Raw genomic sequence first — 18,248 nt, 5'->3', positions numbered from 1 at the left:
AACAAAGAGCCACCCTGCAGAGCCAATTAGTCAATAGCTTGTATTCTTGCAATGAAATCCTGCGGGAAGCAGGAGGCAGGGTGAGAAGGAAAATGGGGGGAACCCAAACTTGGAGTTGGCAGGAGTTTAGTGTGCAAATATAGGGCCAATTCCAAAGCAATTCTTTCTTCTGGGTGAGTGTTTTTGGAATGGTTCCTGTGGAGTCATACACTTGGAATAATATTAGGCTAACATACTGATCAACCATATGGATTTTTCAGGGAGAATTTCATGACCAGAAGATGAGATTGCCGCTACTTCTCCTTGCAGGACTGTCTCAGAATGATTTGCCAATTTGAAAGTACATTTTTCACCTATATAATTTTAGGGGGCCCTCCCCAAAGCTTCCTCCTTGAGGACAAATGTCTCACCAGAAGATAGCATGGTCTTAGGACTAAGCAACTGCCAAAATTCAGATATGGAGGGGGAAGAGCTGGCCAAGACTGAATGTCTGCACTCCTGTCAGAGAAGCAAGACCTAGTCCTTGACCCCTAGCCTGAGGCTGTTGGCCTGAAACTTGAGAGTCCTAAATTAGGGCCCTAGAGCTGGTTGGAGATACTCTGCTGTTTGGAGCAGACCAGCAGCCACTGCTGCTTCTATGGCAGAGGTGGGAATGTATGGCCCTCTGGATATTGCTGAACTACAATTTCCATCAGCCCCAGACAGCATGGCCAATGGAGATGATGGCAGTTGAAGTTTAGCAACATATGGAGGGCCAATTGTTCCCCACACCTGCTCTATGTTGTGGCCCTGCACTGACCTCCCTGTTATCCTCCTGCTGTTTTTGCTTCTGCATCAGCAGGATGGATGCATGAAACTTCTCTAGCACCATCTCACCTGACAATGCCATACTGTGATGAAGGCCCTTGTATTGTGACACACAATCCTTCCAGAGTATGGCATTGTATGCAAGGTGGGCTGAAAGAGAGCTGTACTGCCACCACTTTGCCAGGACAGTGGCAATAATGGCAGCAAAACAGTACTATGGAGCTCTCTGGAGCCACTTCATTCACCATGCCTCACCCTGAGGAAGATAGTGCTCTTACAGTACTAGGCAATGGCCACCACTAGCCACTTCACAGCAGATGAGTGGAGAGGATGAACAGGACTTGTGTGTGGCTTTGTGGGCAGCTGGGACAGGGCAGGCTAGCAGCAGTGGGGCAAGCAGTGGAGGGCGCCAGATATGGTGTCTCTCCTGACCCACCATCTGAGACAAAATACTCTGTGTGGCTGAAGGGTGAGCTGTTCATGGAAGGCTCCCAGAGGCAGCTCTCCCTGAGCCATTATGTCTCAAGGAAACAAGTCTCATCACATTAGACACTGCTTACTCACCAGAGAACACACCAGGCAGGAAGAAAGGACATCAGAGTGCTAGGTTTTAGGATTTTCTCTTTAAGGATCTCCACTCCATAGCCAGAGATGTAGAGCCTGAGAAGGGTAGAAGTTAGAGCCTCAAATGCTATCAAGCATCATTAGCCTTAGCACTAAGGAGCATGCTTCTTTATCTTACAAGGCTGGATGTGGATCCTCTTGATTCTCCTGAACCTCATGGTGCAGTAAAAGTAATTTTGCAGAAAGTTTGAGAATGCTGAAAGTCTACCTTTTAAGCCGACCATTTTCTAAAATGGTCAAATTCTGTAATAGCATTTTGTCTTCATTCACCAGCTTGACCACAGAGTACCAGAAGCATAGCTGATGTTCCTCTGCTTTCCAATCTGCTTTTAAAGCACCATGAGAAAAAGCAATGTCTGTGTGACCATTCCCATTCCAGTGCCACTGTTTCTGGGAGGCATAGTTGTATGTATATGCCTTTCCAATGCTCAGCTACAAGGAAGCAACCCCACCCCCATAAACCAAACAGAATCTGGTCTGATCAAGAGGAAGGCCCAGTAGTATAGAGAGAAACAGAACTAGAATAGTAAAGGTACATTTGCAAATGTCTCCTCCTCCTCCTCCTCCTCCTCCTCCTCCTCCTCCTCCTCCTCCTCCTCCGTCTTCTCCTCAGAGCCTCGCTCCATGCAGAAGGAAAGGAACGTCTGCTATGGAGCAGAGCAGATGCTGATATGGCTTTTGTCAGCAATAGTGCCAGACACTGGTGTGCATTTGTTGACAAACAAATTCCTTCAATTGCCGTGGCTGCCATTTTATTTTGGTTTGGCTCCATTTCTTGGTGGCTTTCTCTTTGGCAACACTAGAGGGAAAGGAAGGATTACTATGATTATCATGATAAAGTTGACGTGGGCAAGAAAGCTAGTATGATTGATCTTCATGGTTTTGTCTGATACAGTGATTGGTCATTGGAATGTACTGGTGCATAAAGCACATCAGTGTGGTGATATGGCAACTCTCAAGTCTTAGCTCTACCCAGATAACATACTTCTTTTTAAATAGGAAAACGGGAGCCAGGCTTTCACCACAAGGTGAGTTACACCCCAGACTTCAATACTACACTAGTTGGGTTGAAACTCAAAGGGTGCTGAGTTTGGCTAGAACTGATGTCACCCAGACCAGTCAATAAGTATCAGAGAAGAATGGTTATAGGGGGTGGGTCACCATGCCAAAAATGGTGCAACTGTTGTGTCTCCAGATGCTTGCTATGCTAAGAGCTGTGACCATCCCACTCTTCAAAAGAAAGGCACAAAGGGCATGTCATTTGTTGCCTATGTACTGGTCTGGTTTATGCATTAAAGTCTTTGGCAGAAGCCAAGCTAGGATTTTGAGTAAGGACTAGGATGTTTAGGTATGACTGACTTTTGCAGTTGGTTCTTCAGGACAGTGGGCGGGATGGTTATCAGAGTGAGATACTGATCTTGGTCACATAACTTCTGGAACCACAGATCTCATTCACCCAAAAGAAAAACTGGCACAAGGGTTTTTCCACTTGCCTTCTTCTGGGTGTCAACAGTCTAGCTAGAGTTTCTCTGAGTCATAAACTATCTTAATCCAGATTTCTTAACAGGGCAGAGGTAGCAAAGTGTCCACAGGTATGTTACATGCTTACCTTCAAATGAATGATCACTGTGCCTAAAGCAATTAAGCCGATATGGCTCTTATCTACTTTGACTACATGCCCTGAAGGCTTTCAGTAGCACATTTCCCAAACTCAAAGGCCTTTGAAGTGTGTAAGAAGAATTAGAGAGGAAATGCTATCTCTGTACAGAGAAATAAATCTCTCTTCAGGGTTGGCCAATTCATTCTATTTCCCCACGCCTAAATCACACAGAAAGTGTATCCAATTTGAGGGGCTGGGTCATGTCCCCAATCCCCTGGCAAAGGAGGCTTTTGCAGATGTGGGTCAGTGAGTCTGCCTCAAGGATCCTGCAGAACCCTGAGGTCCAGTTCAGTGGAGAGCATGATATACTGGTCCTGAAGCAAGGAACCAGAATCCCCAGTTCCACCATCTCACAAACAACCCACGTTTCCTTACTCTTCTGTAAACCCCCACAAAGAGAAAACAGAAGGTTTGCCTAGAGGCCATTCAGTGATACTAAAGTGCTCAGATCCACGGCAATACTCCTCAGACTACACATTACAATGCAAATCTGTATGATGATACTCAGCTTTCTTGTTTTCTTGCTTAACAGAAAAAGGCATGTTGAGAGAAAGTGATTGGAAGTATGAGGTTCTGCTTAACCCTTTCTCATGCCCTGTCATTTTCCCACTCCAACTCACCCCCTGGCAGATTCTTCTGTCTGAAGTATTTCAAATATGCCATCACAAACACATATTTGGCACACAGTATGGGGGCAGGGAAGCTGCTCGGTGTACAATTTGGAAAGGAGAAATAGCAGGTGAGGAAAAGCTTAAGTTAAGCAGCCCTTCACTAGTCACTTCAATTCCAATTATCCCGTCTCAAAGCGCCTCTTCCTGTTAAGGGAGTAAGGGATCAGAAAAGTGAGTATGTAGCTGGTCCTAAGTAGCTAGGCTTGGCTGTTCAGTAGGCATGCTTTTCTGCTAGCAGTTCAGTTGAGATCAAAGCATTAGCCATGGACCAAACTACATGTTACACTGACGTTCTATTGTTGTAACTGCTGGTGTAGTTTCCTTCTTCAAAATCCAGCTGCATTTGAAACAGCACCATGGCATAGTTAAATATTTGTAAACCTTTCCCTGTCATGCTCCAGCCCTGATCCAAATTACCCACTGAAGCTATTAGCCATGTAGGAAAAAAACACGAACCCCCCCCCCCAATTCTGCCCATCTGCTTTTCCCTTTATGTTCCCTAATAGCAACTTTGAATGGGTGATTTAAGTTAGGAAACTGGTGTGGGAACAAAACGTTCCTAACCATCATAGCATGGTCCCTATGCAACCAACTGGCACCCAGGGGATCAGGATGCAAATCTTTGCCTAGCCCCATGCGCTCCCTATTTAGCCTTACACAGTTCATTGACTCATTCTTAATGCTAGATCCAAGGTAACATTTTCTTCCACGTGAATTCTTTGGGCATGATTCTGATGGAGGAGTGCACTTGTAAAACAGGATGTCTAGCACCAGTGTCTAGCACATTGATGGAGCTATATTAGGGCTTAAGCAACCTTTTTCTCTCTGTATTTCCTTGGGAGTAATCTGTCAGGGTCTAGAGTCACAAGTGGATATGACAGAAGTAAAGCCAGAAGCAAAGATGAGTGGGACCATCCCACTTTTCTCTCTCATCTTTATGCCACTCCCCCACCCCCCAGCTTTTTCTTCCTTGCCACCTGCAAGAAATAAGGAAAAGGGCCTCATGGAAGTAGACCTATGACCACAGGGTTCCCACCCCTGATCTGTATCAATAAAGAGGGGAAAGAGGAGAAATGAATTAAAAATCCTCAGCATTTTCTTAGGAAACACCTGAAAATAGACCAGGATACTAAATACCTGAGAGCTGGAAGCAGAGGCAGTGGCAACAGGAATCTTCTTCACTGGGTCATTGGAAAGACAAACAAAACCACAAGGGAAAGACTACAAGCTGCTTTGCATAACTATGAGGGCTAGAAGCTTAGATGGCCTTGGAAAATTCAGAACATCCCCACGAGATTAAGCTCTGATTACAAGAAAGTTGTCACCTTGTTTGTGAATATTTATTATTTTTAATAACGGTATTTGATATAATCCTTGAAAACTAAGTTCCAAGCATCTGTTTTCCTTTGAGTTCAATACATTAAAGAGCATAAAAATACATAAAGGAATCTTTTAAAGATGGATATTTCCTCTACTGTATGTGAACCTGGTAGGCAAGCCATTCATCTTTTGCAAACTCTTTAATGTTCATCAGACCTTTGAGTGATTGTTTAACAACAAAAAAGCGCCTCAGCCTGTAAAGTGAAAGAGAGAGGGAAAGAAAGAAAGGCAAAAAGGCAGGGGTATGAAACTGCAGTGTGTCTTGACACCTTCCACAGATTCAGCCTCACCACACACCCCTCTGGCAAAACTACAGGCAACCTCAAGCAGCCCTTCCAATCTCTCTTGTTCTCTGATCTATGAAATTGATCAGAGATAAATGAAATCAGTTGGACCAGAAATTAGATGGGAGTCATTTCACTTCCTTTGCTGTTGTTACATTAATGAGCAATTATACATTAAGAACTATGAGGTGACTGATGTAATTAACCTCATAAACTGAGACTACTGAGGAAAGGAGGGGGAAGGCTTAGGACATACTTTGATGTCAGTATTGTATGTTTAAAAAATATAGATAGATAGGTATTATTGGGCCCACTGTTAGCATGTTGCAATTGGCTTAGTAGATACAGTGAACTAGCACAGTTTTGTTTGTTTCTAAATGAAGGGTCATAAGAAGTGGAATATCTCAAGGATATATGTTGGGACAGGTGCTTTTCAGCTTGGTCATAAATGACCTAGAGTTTGGGATGAGCAGCAAGGTGGCAAAGTTTTTTGAAAACGCTGAGTTATTGGTGGAAAAAAACAAAAAGGGATTGAGAGGAGCAAACTGGTTGGATGTGCAAAAAAAGTTAAATATTGTTCATTATAAACAAGTGTCAATTGATGCACATTGGGGCAATAAATCCTCGTCTCACACATACACTGATGTGGTCTGAGATGGATGTGACTGGCCAAGAAAGGGGTCTTGGGTCATGGTGGATAATGCAATGAGAATATCAATAAAGCATATGCCAGGTGTGAAATGGGCAAATTCCATGCTAGGTATCATTAGGAAGTGGTTCTGGATTAAAACTACCAGTATTGTCAGTTTTTTATACAGTCCTCAGTTCAACCATGCCTAAATTCTCTGTCCAGAGTTGGTCATTGCATTCCAAAAAGGATAGTTTAGAGCTGGGAAAGGTGCACAAAAGGGCAACAAACATGACCAGTGTAATTGCTCTATATGGAAAAGTTACAAATTTGGGGGCTTTCTAATTTAGAAAAATGGTAAGTAAAGGGGGACATAACAGAGGCTTGTAAAATTATGCATGGTATGCAGAAAGTGGAGAAAGAAAAGTTTCCATCCCTCTCATAACACTAGAACTCAAAGTCCTCTAATGAAGCTGAATAATTCAGGACAGACAAAAGGAAATACTTATTCACACAGTGCATAGATAAGCTATGGAATACCACAAGACATGAGGATGGCCCCACCTTAGAGGGCTTTAAAGTGGGGCTTAGGGCTTAGACAAATTCATTTAGGATAAGGCTATAAGTGCATAACTACTATCTCCAATCTTCCTCTAGTTGCCAGTTGCTGGGAAACAGAAGTGGGAAAGGGCTATTGCCATATATCTCCTGCATGTGAGCTTCTAATAGGTTTCAGGCTTGCCGCTCTAGGAAACAGGATGCAAAACTAGAAAGGCCTATGGTCTGGTTCAGTAAGGTTCTTCTTCTGTTCTAATGCTCGCTTTCTCTCTCTCTCTCTCTCTCTCTCTCTCTCTCTCTCTCTCAGCAAGGACATTTGAGGACAAGATTCTACACATGCATCAAGTTCCTTAGTTGTTCTGCCTTGTTTTGCCATTCCCAGGGCTTCAAAATATCAGTTTGTTGAAGTACGCAATCTGTTATCTCACAGAGAGCTTTCAAAAGAAAGACAGACACACAACATAGGTCCACACCCAACAATTCAACAGAACAACGGATGTAGCCCAACAGCAGCACCCTCCTCCCCCCCAAAAAAAATGTTTTAAGCACCCAGCCAAAGTAATGAGAACATTTCCCCCCCTTTTGTCAACATATATAAAAATATATGCAAATAGATTTCAAATTACCCTTCCACGTTGCATTTTCACTGTCTCCTAGGAAGAGAAACGGCTGATTGAAGTTTTGTGCTGGACTAATTGTGATGTGAGGAGCTCTGGGCACTTATTACTGGAATGAGCAGGCTGGATGGGGGAGCGGGCGGGGGGGGGGAGCGCAGAGAATGAAAAGAGAGATCCAGCTACTCCTTTCTCTGAGCTCCTGAAGCGTAAGGGAGTAATCATTTCAGAATCTGGAAGGAGAGGGGTAAAAAAACGCAAAGGATCACGCAGGAAGGCTAATCGCCCCCGCCCTTCCTGCACTTGAGAGACAAGAAGGGTTACTATCACTTGCAGATGCTCGGGAAGAGGATCTAGGAAGTAGAAGGTTGCCCCCCCCCTCCCTCCTTCTCCTCCGCGCGCCCGCCAACCCTCCTCAGTTTTCCCAGCAGCACCCCGGGCAAAGAGGTAAAAGAGCTGTTCTTCAGCACCGCGGAGTGATCGGTGCAGGGGAGCTGTCCATTTCAGCACCACCACGTTAATGCAGTAGGTGGGAGCGGAACTAGCAAGGCAAGAAGAGGCGCGAGACACCGACGAGCAGCATATTCTGCAGCAAGCCTCCTGGTTCCCCTGATCTTCGGAAGCTTTGCAGAGAGGGGGGAGGAAGGGAAATCCGTCTTGCTTCTCCGGGAGAGACTCCCCCCTCCTCTGCCCATTTTACCACCACTACCAACATCACCACCAATCACAACAACCGCTGCTCTGCCGCTGCCGTGAAGAGGGGGGTGAAAAGCCATGGAAGGCAAAACCTCAGCACCTGTTCAGCTGAAATCAAGGGCTTACAATATACTGGCAAGTCTAGTTCGGTGGTAGAAAACGGGGAGCGGAGGGAAGATCTGGAACGAGAGCGAGCCAACAGACGAACAAAAACCCCACCAAAAAAAAATATATCCGAAGAAGATAACTGGAAAGAAAAGGGATTTTTCATGGCGCAGGCTGCAGAGCTGAGCAAGAAGACTGAAGGTTGCATCTCTGCTCTTACAGTCTCTAACTGTCTAGGTCCAGATAATGAGAGAGTGTGTTGAGGATGCTGTTTCTGTTGCCGCTGCTGCTGCTCCCCTGTTCACTGTGGAAGCCATCTCCAAATTAGCCATTACATATGGAAACTGGAGACCAGAATTTTAGAAAAAGGGATTAAGGCATCTCATTTTTGGGGGGGTTATCTATTTTTTCCTTTATTTTATTTTTATATAATATATATATATATATAATATTAACCGCCGGAACGTTTCTCTTTTAAAAGGCAAGCCTCTTCCCGTGTGATTTTTTTTTTCATTTACACTGATTCCGTGGGCTTTCTTACCTCCCTTTTTTATGTATAGATTTCTCTCTATTGATCTCGAATAGATACCCATTATATTATTATTATTGCTATTATTACTATTATTATTCTTACTAGAGGAAATATTATTCTTTTATTTTATTATTAACATACAAACACACACACACACACACACAGCCCAAGAATCAGAAGGCGTTGGGTATTTGTATAATGAAGAATTATGGGGCTCTTTGACAGAGGTGTTCAGATGCTTTTAACCACCGTTGGTGCTTTCGCTGCCTTCAGCCTCATGACCATAGCTGTGGGGACCGATTACTGGCTTTACTCCAGAGGGGTTTGCAAGATGAAAGGTACCGGTGATAATGAAACCAGCAAAAAGAACGAAGAAGTCATGACCCATTCTGGATTATGGAGAACCTGCTGCTTGGAAGGTATTTGATTCCGAAGCTCAACCTCTCCTCCACTCCCCGTCCCCACTCCGTCCCATTCCCTCCCATCTCTCCCCCCCCCAAAAAAAAAATCTTCCCCCGTTCCACCATTTTCTCGCTCCAACCCTGCCGCCATGGAACCAGGATGCTTGGGTTAGTTTCTGAGGAAAAGCAGTAAAGTTAGAAATAGCTCAGGTACACGTCCCCATTCTGTCCCCGCTAACCCCTCTTTCCCTTGTCCCCTGGAAACCCTGTTAATGTGATCAATGATCTCTGTATTGTGAAAACATCAAAGGGACCGTCTTGTTAAAGCGTGTGTGTGTGTGTGTGTGTGTGTTCGAGCCGCCTCTTTCCGGATTCTTTACAGTTCCTTTTTGGAAAGCGAGCAAAATGTTATATTATTGGAGTGCGCTGTTGGCTTCTAATGACGGGGCGGTTGGAAGGGGGGGGGCGGAATAATTGGTCTCCTTTTGCGAATGGATGTTGATGACGAGAAGTCTGGGAGAGTGAAAAGAGGGGGGAAAGAGGCAGAGCAACTTCCTATGTCTGGTGGCGTGTTCTGCCCCCACACCCCCGCTTCCTCACATGTACAATTTCTTAGCATCAACAACAGATCTTGTTATGTCTCGGCTGCCTAATTGGGTAAACTCGAACGTTCCCAGTTTTCTCCAGCGGAGTTTGCAAGGGGCTTTCGTAACGTCTCCTCCAGGCGGCTTATATACAGCTTGGCTGTGTGTGGCTTGTTTATTCTTATTCTTATTATTCTTATTCTTATTAGGCTGGTTTCAAGGGTGGGAGAGATCTGTATGCCCTTCTCTCGCCAAATGAACAAGTGGTGGAGAGAGGAAGGGGAGGGGAGAAGGGACAAAACCCTTTCCCTCTCTTCCCACCTCCCCACCCCTGTCTCTCTCCCTCTGTAATAGGAAAGTGAACAAGAGCAAGTCCTCTCGCACCCGGATTGACATGTCTGATGGCAGCAGGAGAATCACTACGGCAGCCAGTTTTTGAAATCAGACGCTGGAAATAGGCGGAGGGAGGAGGGCGTCCGGGGCTTTGCTTTGAAATGTGCTATTCAGCATGGCTCTCTCGGTATAGATGTGCAGGGCTGCGAGGGGGGGGGGCGAGGGAGAGAGGGAGGGAGGGATGGAGCTGGGGGGGGGCTCTTCAGATCGTGCGTGGAAAGAAGAAAGGGAGGCTGATGCAAACGTGGGGTGTTTTGTGGGCACGCAAAGCCTCGCCGTAATCAGACCGTCTGTTTTAAGAATAGAAGCTAACTTGGGGGTGGGGGAGCGGGGGATGGGTGGGCACACACGCAGCAAGTACATGGCTTGCCTCGCGTCCCCGCCTCAAACCCCAAGCTGAGGCCGATCGCGCTCGCCGGCGATGCCTCGGGGGTGCTGGGGGGGGGCAGATCCCGCAAAATAGGATGGCGGGGAAAGGGAGCAGGGTCCTAGGAAGAGAAGATCAACCTCTCTCCGCTCGTCGTTCATGGCCTCTCTTGCCCCCAAGCCCACACCCGCCCCCTTTTTATAAAAATAGGGGAAAGTAAAAAGTAAGCGAGAGGGGAGGGGGTTGGACCTGCTGTTTGCAAATGGTTGTGGCCGGGAAGAATAGCGACATCCCCCCCCCCCCCTTATTCTTGGTGCAAACGGTTGAGTGATGGCTGAACATGTTTTGAATAGCTAAGTGACTTCATTGAGCGATGGTCTGTTTGACGCATACTGCATTTGGTGCCCTTTCTCTCTCCAAGCCGCTGCCTTTTAACATATTCTGCAGAGGACTTCCATGCTGAATACTCTATGCTATCTCCCAGCCAGAGAGAGGCGGGTGGGGGGTGGGAAGGAATCAATATCGGAAAATTAATCGGCGGCGTTTTAAACACGCCAACAACACACACACACCTCCAGAGAAGCGAATCTATCTGGAAATCTCTTCCCCTAAACACACATACACACAAATATTAAGAGCCTGTCAGGCTGCTCTATTCATTAACGTGGAAGAAAAGGAGAGGCATCGATCGAACGAAGCACTGACAAGATCCCTGTCCTCCAAAAAGCGAAAGGAAAGAGGCGGGATTGCCTCGGGGACTTGGGGGGGGGGCTGCAGAAAAGCCTTCCCGATCGGTGTCTTTTAGGATGAGGAGCCGATGAGGATGACTGCTGCTGCTGCTGCTGCTGCTGGGAGCAGTCTGGAGCGCCAATGAGGCGATCTTCCCGGGGGCAGGAGAGAGAGAGAGAGAGAGAATAAATAAATGTGGCATGAGTCCGCTTGTGCTTCTGGATCCACAGACACGTATCTCTGGCTACGAGGCATTTGGTGCGGGGTGGCGGCGTGTGCAGGGGGTGGGGGAGGCGGTGCGGGTCGCTCAGGGAGGGAGGAAGAGAGGAGGAGAAGCTAGGCTCTCTTTCTCCTTCCTCCCATTTTGCACGAGCCTTCCCCCCCCCCCACTCCGCACCAGCTCCCCTCCCCCACACACCCTCCCCTTCCCGGCAGCTCGCCTGGGCTGAGATCGCCCGTCGATTAAAAGGGCAAGGATCTTTTAATTAAAAGCTCCTAATTGTGCCCACCCCGAGACGTGCCGTCAGCCTTTTTAACTCGGCAGCTAGTGTGTGTATGTGTGTGTGTTGCGTGTGTGCGCGCGTTTGTGTTTGTGCTCACAGTCCCGTTTGTGTGTTTTGGAAAATCGCAGCCCTGCAAAAGGGGTGTGAGAAGAGCAGAGGCAACCGCCTGGGCTGCTGTCACGGCGCCCCCCCCCCCTACGTTAGATGGGGAGGGTGCTCTTCTGCACACACACACACACACACACGCCCAGGCACGGCACACCACCGGCCCTGCTCCGTTGAGCGTGCAGCTGAAGTTTCCCTGAGAACACCCCGTCCCTCCACTCGGGGGTGGGGGGAACCCCCAAAGGGAAGCAGCCTGGATGGCACACTCCGCCTGTTGCTCGCCCATCGCCGGAAGCGACGCCGGGTGGAGAGACATGCAACTTTGTATGGGGAGGATGGACGAGGGTCGCTGCTAGCCCAGGGTTAGTCAGCAGCGCTGCTGGGGCGCTAGATCAGGGCAGCCGATCTCCTAAGCTGCAAAGCACACGAGCTCCTGGGACGAGGGTGGCTTTGCCCGGGGGCCTTTCCAGTCGAAGGCAGCAGAAGCAGAAAGAGACTTGACTTTTTTCGACTCCCCAGAAGAATAAGCATTAAGTGGCTCTGGGGTTCAGGGAAGCTACGACGAGAGGCATTCTTTCTGATCTCCCTTTCTCTCTCTCGCTCTTCAGTCCCCCTCTTTTTTAATCGTGTCGTTTGGCCTCGTGGGAAGACTCCCTAGCTGGGTTTGAAAGTCGCCCATTGGGGAAGGACTCTAGCTATTTCTCACCTCCCCCCCCCCAGCTGTAATATTGGAAAGTGAGACAAAAGAACAAAAATTGGAAGGTTTGCTTTGTTTTGTTTCCAAAGGAAGATTGGGCATTTATCCCTTAGGGTCGCTCTACTTCTATTTGCCATCTATGTATGCTTACAAAGAAGTAAACCCCACTGAATATAGTGGGACTTGCTCTCAGGTCAGTGTGCATAGGATTGCAACCTTAGAATGGGTTGCATTAGAGTCCCACTGCACCAGCCGCCCTTCCTGCAAATCCGTGGTCTTAGAATAGGCTCTGATTTTTCCATGAGAGTGTACAAAAATGGCACCAAATGCTAGTTTGTCCTTATATCAGTGCTTAGTTTACAAGACAGGTTTTTGCAATGCCCCCTCCCCCAGCTACTGTTTTTAGAATACCACAGGTGATCACAGTTAAGCTAAAATTGGAGGGGGTAGCAAGGTGAGCGTGTGGATTTAATTCAGTGGCCCCTATCTTTCCTATCATAAGTGGAGCATTGCCTTATATGTAGCTAGGACTGTGATATGCAGTGTTTTGTGCATCTTTCAGTTGTGAGATACTATGACTTTTGTTAAATAAGGATCAAATCCACATCATTTCGAGAAGGCATGTATGCAAACAATATTTTTCATGTAAAACTAATGGTGCTTTTGTTACTCATTTGTGGAATATACAAATCATTTTGGCTGTAGGAATATCACATTTCCCTACAATAACATCTTACTCTAGCAACAACATGTGATTCTGCCCTCCAACAAGCATGGTTGTTTGTTGCTCATGGGAGCTCTATGACTGCATAAATGCCACAGTCCCTTACTGTAGGTACTGCCTCCTCAACCCAACAAGGGTCTCTAGTCTGGGGCTAGTTAGCTTCATGACCAATTTGTCGGTGAACTTGAATGTCAGTGAATTGCAAGAGTTCCAAAAGACAAGCTTAGGCCAAGGTGAACTCCAGATTGCCCAGTGGCCTTTGTAGCTCTAATGAGTAGAAGGATAGATGGATACTGCTAGTAAGAGAGGAGTGCCATTGCACTCAGGCCTTGCTCTTGAGCTTCCTATAAGCATCAGGCTGGCCACTGTCAGAACAGGATGCTGAGCTAATGGGTCTTTGGCCTGATCCAGCAGGGCTCTTTTCATGTCCTTTTCACAGAGTGATGAAACTCCTCCCTCTCCATGCCCACACTCTATTGTAGACCTTTTTCTGTTCCAGTCCTGTTGGAAGTCAATGAGACTACATTCAAATAAACATGGATAGGTGTGAGTGGCACAAGGTTTTGTGTGTGCGTGTTGGTTATATCAGAGACTGAGCAGTCAGTCATGTATTGTACCACTCCAGTGTTGGACTACTTAGACATCCCAGTAAGACTTTTCTTCTTATTTTCTCTTTCTTTTCACGAAACAGCAAACACCAAGTAGTTGCCAATGTTCTCTACCCTACCACTCTGCCACTTTGTGACAGTTCAGTCTTTGAAAACCCTTGACTTTAAAAAAAAGTTATGTTTCTTTTATTTATTTGAAAGTCCTGTTGCTCTTTATTTACTTATTTTGTAAACAAGCAAGCAGTAGTGTGGCTGTTGCCACCCTGTATTGTGTTTCGCCAGGATATCATACTGCTGTTGCCTTTGAATCAGAACCTGTAGACATTGATATTTAGTTGGATCACACCTTGGCACAATAAAATGCTAGTGAGAACTGGGGGGGGGGGGTGCAGCATCTGACAGCATGCAGGTCAGACCTAGTTCTTGAAGCAAATTCATCTTGTCCATGTAAAAGGTGTTTTTTTTAATTCCCAATTTTATTAATGAAGAAAACATTTGTTTATTCATTCATTTTGAAAATGTGTAAGAAACAGAGATATTCCACAATGAATGTTTAATCTCCCTTTTGGACCTTGTATGCAATACATACATGTTTGTATGTCATGCGTGTGTTCCATAAAGATGGAATGGCATATATTATACTTCACCCATGCATGTATGCGGAAGCAGCTTCAGAAAGAGGAAATGTAAAGTGGGGTGGGCAGAGTCAATTCTTCAGTTCTCCTCCCCACATCAACACTTCCCAGGCTGCTTTTCCATCACAGCAATCATAAAACATGTGTTTGCCAGAGCAAACTGTGAAACCCTTAATGCAGAGATGCAGGTGGGAGGTGCCGTGATGCCCTCAAGAAGTTGCGGAACTCCAGCTCCCACCAACCCCCACCACCATGGCCAATGATCAGGGATGATGCTGGAGGTCCACAGGTTCCCCAACCCTGCCTTAATATTTGATGTTGGTAACTTTGTTGTAGTCAAAGGGAGGGGTGACAAAACACTATTTGGCCTCACTGTCTGTGGAATAAAACATTCCTCCGCCTGAAATGAAAAGTTGGCCATCCCTGATTTAGAATATCATGCACTGAGCTATTACTAGGGATTTTTTTCAAGGAGAGTTACTTTGATCCTCAAGAGATTGGTTTAATCAGGGCTCCTGATGAAAATAGGTGTAGGGTGGGAGGGAGGGAAATGTCATTTAAAAAATCACTGATGTAATTATGATTAGTGAGCTAGTGTATATTACATGCTCCGAACAGCTAGCATGTATGATATGAATACTATATATTTCAAATAAAAGAGACTGTGATTTGTTGGGTGGAAAGGTGCAAAGGCTTATGTCCACCTAGATGTTGTGGACAATGACTCACATCAGCCCCTGCCAGCATGGTCAATGGTCAGGTATGGTGGGAGTTGTAGCCCAGCAACTTTGGAAGAGGACCACACTGGCTGTCCCTGGTCTAGAGTGTCTTCTCTTAATCAAGACAGCCATATACATAGCCTGGTGGCTGTCTCAGTTCTGGCTTCTCCTGTTTCAACTATCAGTTGTTTTTATTCACTCATTGATTCATTCCTTATACTTCTAACCTACCTTTCAACACAAAGTCACTAGGATGAGTTAGCTACACCTAATCCATAGATAGACAGCTATCACCTAACCCAGGGGTGGAGAATTTGTGGCCCTCCAGATGCTGTTGTATCCCACCTCCCATCACCTCCAGTTAGCATGGTCAATGAGATTATGGGAATTGTAGTCTGGCAATATCTGGAGGGCCAAAGGTTAGGTGTCCTGTCCTAACCCTAATCCTTAGACAGTTCATACTCTATATTCAGCCAAGGGAAACCACCACTTCATACAAAGTGATCTCCTACAAAATGAAAGACAGCAGCAGGTGCTTATACCCCAACTCATGATTAGAATTGCCACCAACATTTTGCCTGAAGCGGAATTTGCCATGAGTCTCTAGTTCCAGCTCTGAGAAAACCAGCAGAATTCCAAGGAGGCAGGGAAAGAAGAAGGCAGTTACACATCTGCACAAATGATTATCAAAAAGTGCTGAGCATGCATCCCTGCAGACAAATCAGGTTTTAATCTTCTCCTTTCTTCTTGGGCACGAGAGTCAAACCTTGAAGTTCAGATCCATCCTGGAGGGCTTTCTTCCTCGTGGCTGGATTGAACAAAGATGTCAGCCCCCAGCTGCACTGACATTCCAAAATATACTGTTTTCCTCATCTGAACGAAGAGTTCCAGTCCACCCCTAGAATATTATTCATCTCATTAGATTAGGTTCCCCACTCAGGTTCCTTCGTTGGCATGTATTAGAACCATCACATTTTAATACTTTATTATTACTATTTTTCTTTTATTTTTGCTCTTGGCCATTCTGTCTTTTTGCTGCAGCAGGCTCTAGTTTTCCAAGTTGGGGGCTGGGAAGAGACCTTTTGGATTTTTAATTGCTCGTTTGTATGTCAAGCAGCTGAAATCAGCAAACTCTTATCAGCCATCTTATCCCTTCCTGCAAAGCTCTTTCTTTGATGGCCATTTCCCTCTTAGCCTCTATCTATTAATTTTGATGAATGCTATTTCTGAGCCCTGGTTAAATCTCCATAACTAGGGACTAATTTGGTCTTCCTTTTTACAGAAATCCAGAAGCCAAAAGGAGATTGGCTCACTGATGCCTCACAAAGCAAACAGGGATGACTTTGATTTTCTTTCACTGCACGGTTATTGGGGTTGTCATGTCATTACTATCAGAGGAGGGATTGGTCTTGGAGGCTTGCATGTGGGGCAACAGGCAGAGAGCACAATCGACTGAGAGTGAGCGTGTGTGCTGCACAAGAGGTTAGACATCCCTGTGGATTTGCCTGGTGTGAAGGCAAGTAATTGAATGGAGGCTGGTGATGAAAAGAATCCCAGCCAAGAGACCCTTTCTGAAGGAAATTAACGAGCTCATTGCTCCCTCTTTGCAGCTTGTCATAGCTGAGCAGTGCAGTGTGCAGATGTGTTTGAGTGCAATTTCAACCAACACATAAGCCAAGCGTTGACATACACCGAGGCGGAAGGCAGGCAGGCTGCATTCTCACTTTTCTGACATTTCCTTGACCTGTGCAGAACCCCTGCTATTCAGCCTCAGTCCCCCCATATTTTCCTGCCAGCATTATTTAGGCACGGTTCATCTCCTGGCTGTGATCTGAGTTTTCCACCCCAAGGCCCCTATATAATTTTGCCAATGCACCTTGGTCTCAGCTTGTTCTCAACTTCGGAATCCTTCTCATATTAATCAATCCCCAGCAGAGCTTTTGCCAATACACCCTCAATCTTGATTTGCTGTAATAGCCGGTTTTCCCATTCTGGAGTCTCTGCAGTGCTTTACATCCTCTGTTTTGCCAGACCAAACTCCTGCTATTTGTGCTAGGACTCGCACAGCTTTGCTCATGCACGTCCAGCCTGATTTATAATACCCCTCGCTGTTCCAGCCTTAGATTTCCTCTGAGCACAACACAGTTAATTGCTGTGGATTAAGGCAGGGTGGTTGTATCTTTGCAGAAAGGCCCAGATACAGCACTGTGTCTCATGCAGAGCAGCAAGTGATTGCCCAATACATTGCGCACATTCAAGTGGCAGGCTGTCCATATGCAGCAAGGGTTGAGAGGGGGCCATAGCTCAGTAGATGAGTTCAAGCCATGCTATAGGAGGTTCATACCTTAGCATCTCTGGGTTTAAAAGGAAAAAAACTCAAATAGCAGGACTGGGTAATTTCTCTGTCTGAGGATCTGGAGAGTGGCTGCCTTTCAAGGTAGATGACACAGGACATGATGAGACCTTCTGTCTGAGTGCAGAGACTCGCTTGTTAAGGAAATGCCATCGGGGCAGGAGCTTGAAGCAGAAGTCCAGGCCCCACTCAGCAGAAGGATCAGAAAGGCCATAAACAGGCTTGCCTGGTGCCTTCGTTATATATGTTTAGGTGCCAAGCAAAAACATTCCTCTTCTCTCAGGCCTTTGGCTAATTAAATAATCTGTGGCCTTTTAAACTGTGGGAGGGGGTTATTGTTATTGTTGGCTATCAGGGTATGTTTTTTGGGGGAGCCTATATGGTCAACCATCCTGTGATCCTCGGATGAAGGGCGGTTTAGAAATGTAATAAAGAAAAGAAAACATTGCAAGGCCAGCTTACCAAATTTTGAAATAAGCAAAGTAATATGCATTACCATCTCAAGAGAACCCAATCCCAACCCCGCAAGATTATTATGTCCACTAAATGTATCACTGTCTGAGTGAATGCAAGCCACATAGGTCCATCTGTTGGATAGAGCTGGTGGGTTTTGCACAGCCCATGTGGTTTCTGTTGCTCTTGAGAGAGGTGTAGGATTGTCTGAAGAAAGGGGTTAGATGAGGTTATTTTGGAAGCCGGAAGCAGAGGCACAGGTTTGATGGGCTTCGTGGTCCTCCAAATATTGTTTCCTGGTTTGGGTTTATTTCACTCTGCAGAAGGATAGAGGAGGATAGTGACACCTGATGAGGTGGAGATTACCAGGGGTAGGCGACCTGTCAATATATTGCTGAATTTAGGCCCCACCAGAATG

General features: G+C 46.0%; 1 protein-coding gene across 2 annotated transcripts in view; it reads left to right on the top strand.

Moving 5' to 3' along the window:
* Nucleotides 1-7,656: 7,656 nt before the first annotated feature.
* Nucleotides 7,657-18,248, top strand: part of CACNG2 (calcium voltage-gated channel auxiliary subunit gamma 2) — a 134,542-nt gene continuing 123,950 nt past the window's right edge. The window contains exon 1 of one of the 2 annotated variants that reach the window (XM_081879524.1): nucleotides 7,657-8,978. In XM_081879524.1, the coding sequence (XP_081735650.1) occupies nucleotides 8,768-8,978 (211 nt within the window). In that variant the 5' untranslated portion in view covers nucleotides 7,657-8,767. The remainder of the gene's footprint in view (nucleotides 8,979-18,248) is intronic. The other variant, XM_081879523.1, reaches the window with a different exon arrangement.

This window comes from Podarcis erhardii (genome assembly GCF_964252035.2).
Source record: "Podarcis erhardii genome assembly, chromosome: 10".
In the NCBI taxonomy this organism is placed as follows: domain Eukaryota; kingdom Metazoa; phylum Chordata; class Lepidosauria; order Squamata; family Lacertidae; genus Podarcis; species Podarcis erhardii.
This window is presented reverse-complemented; position numbering and strand designations above follow the sequence as displayed.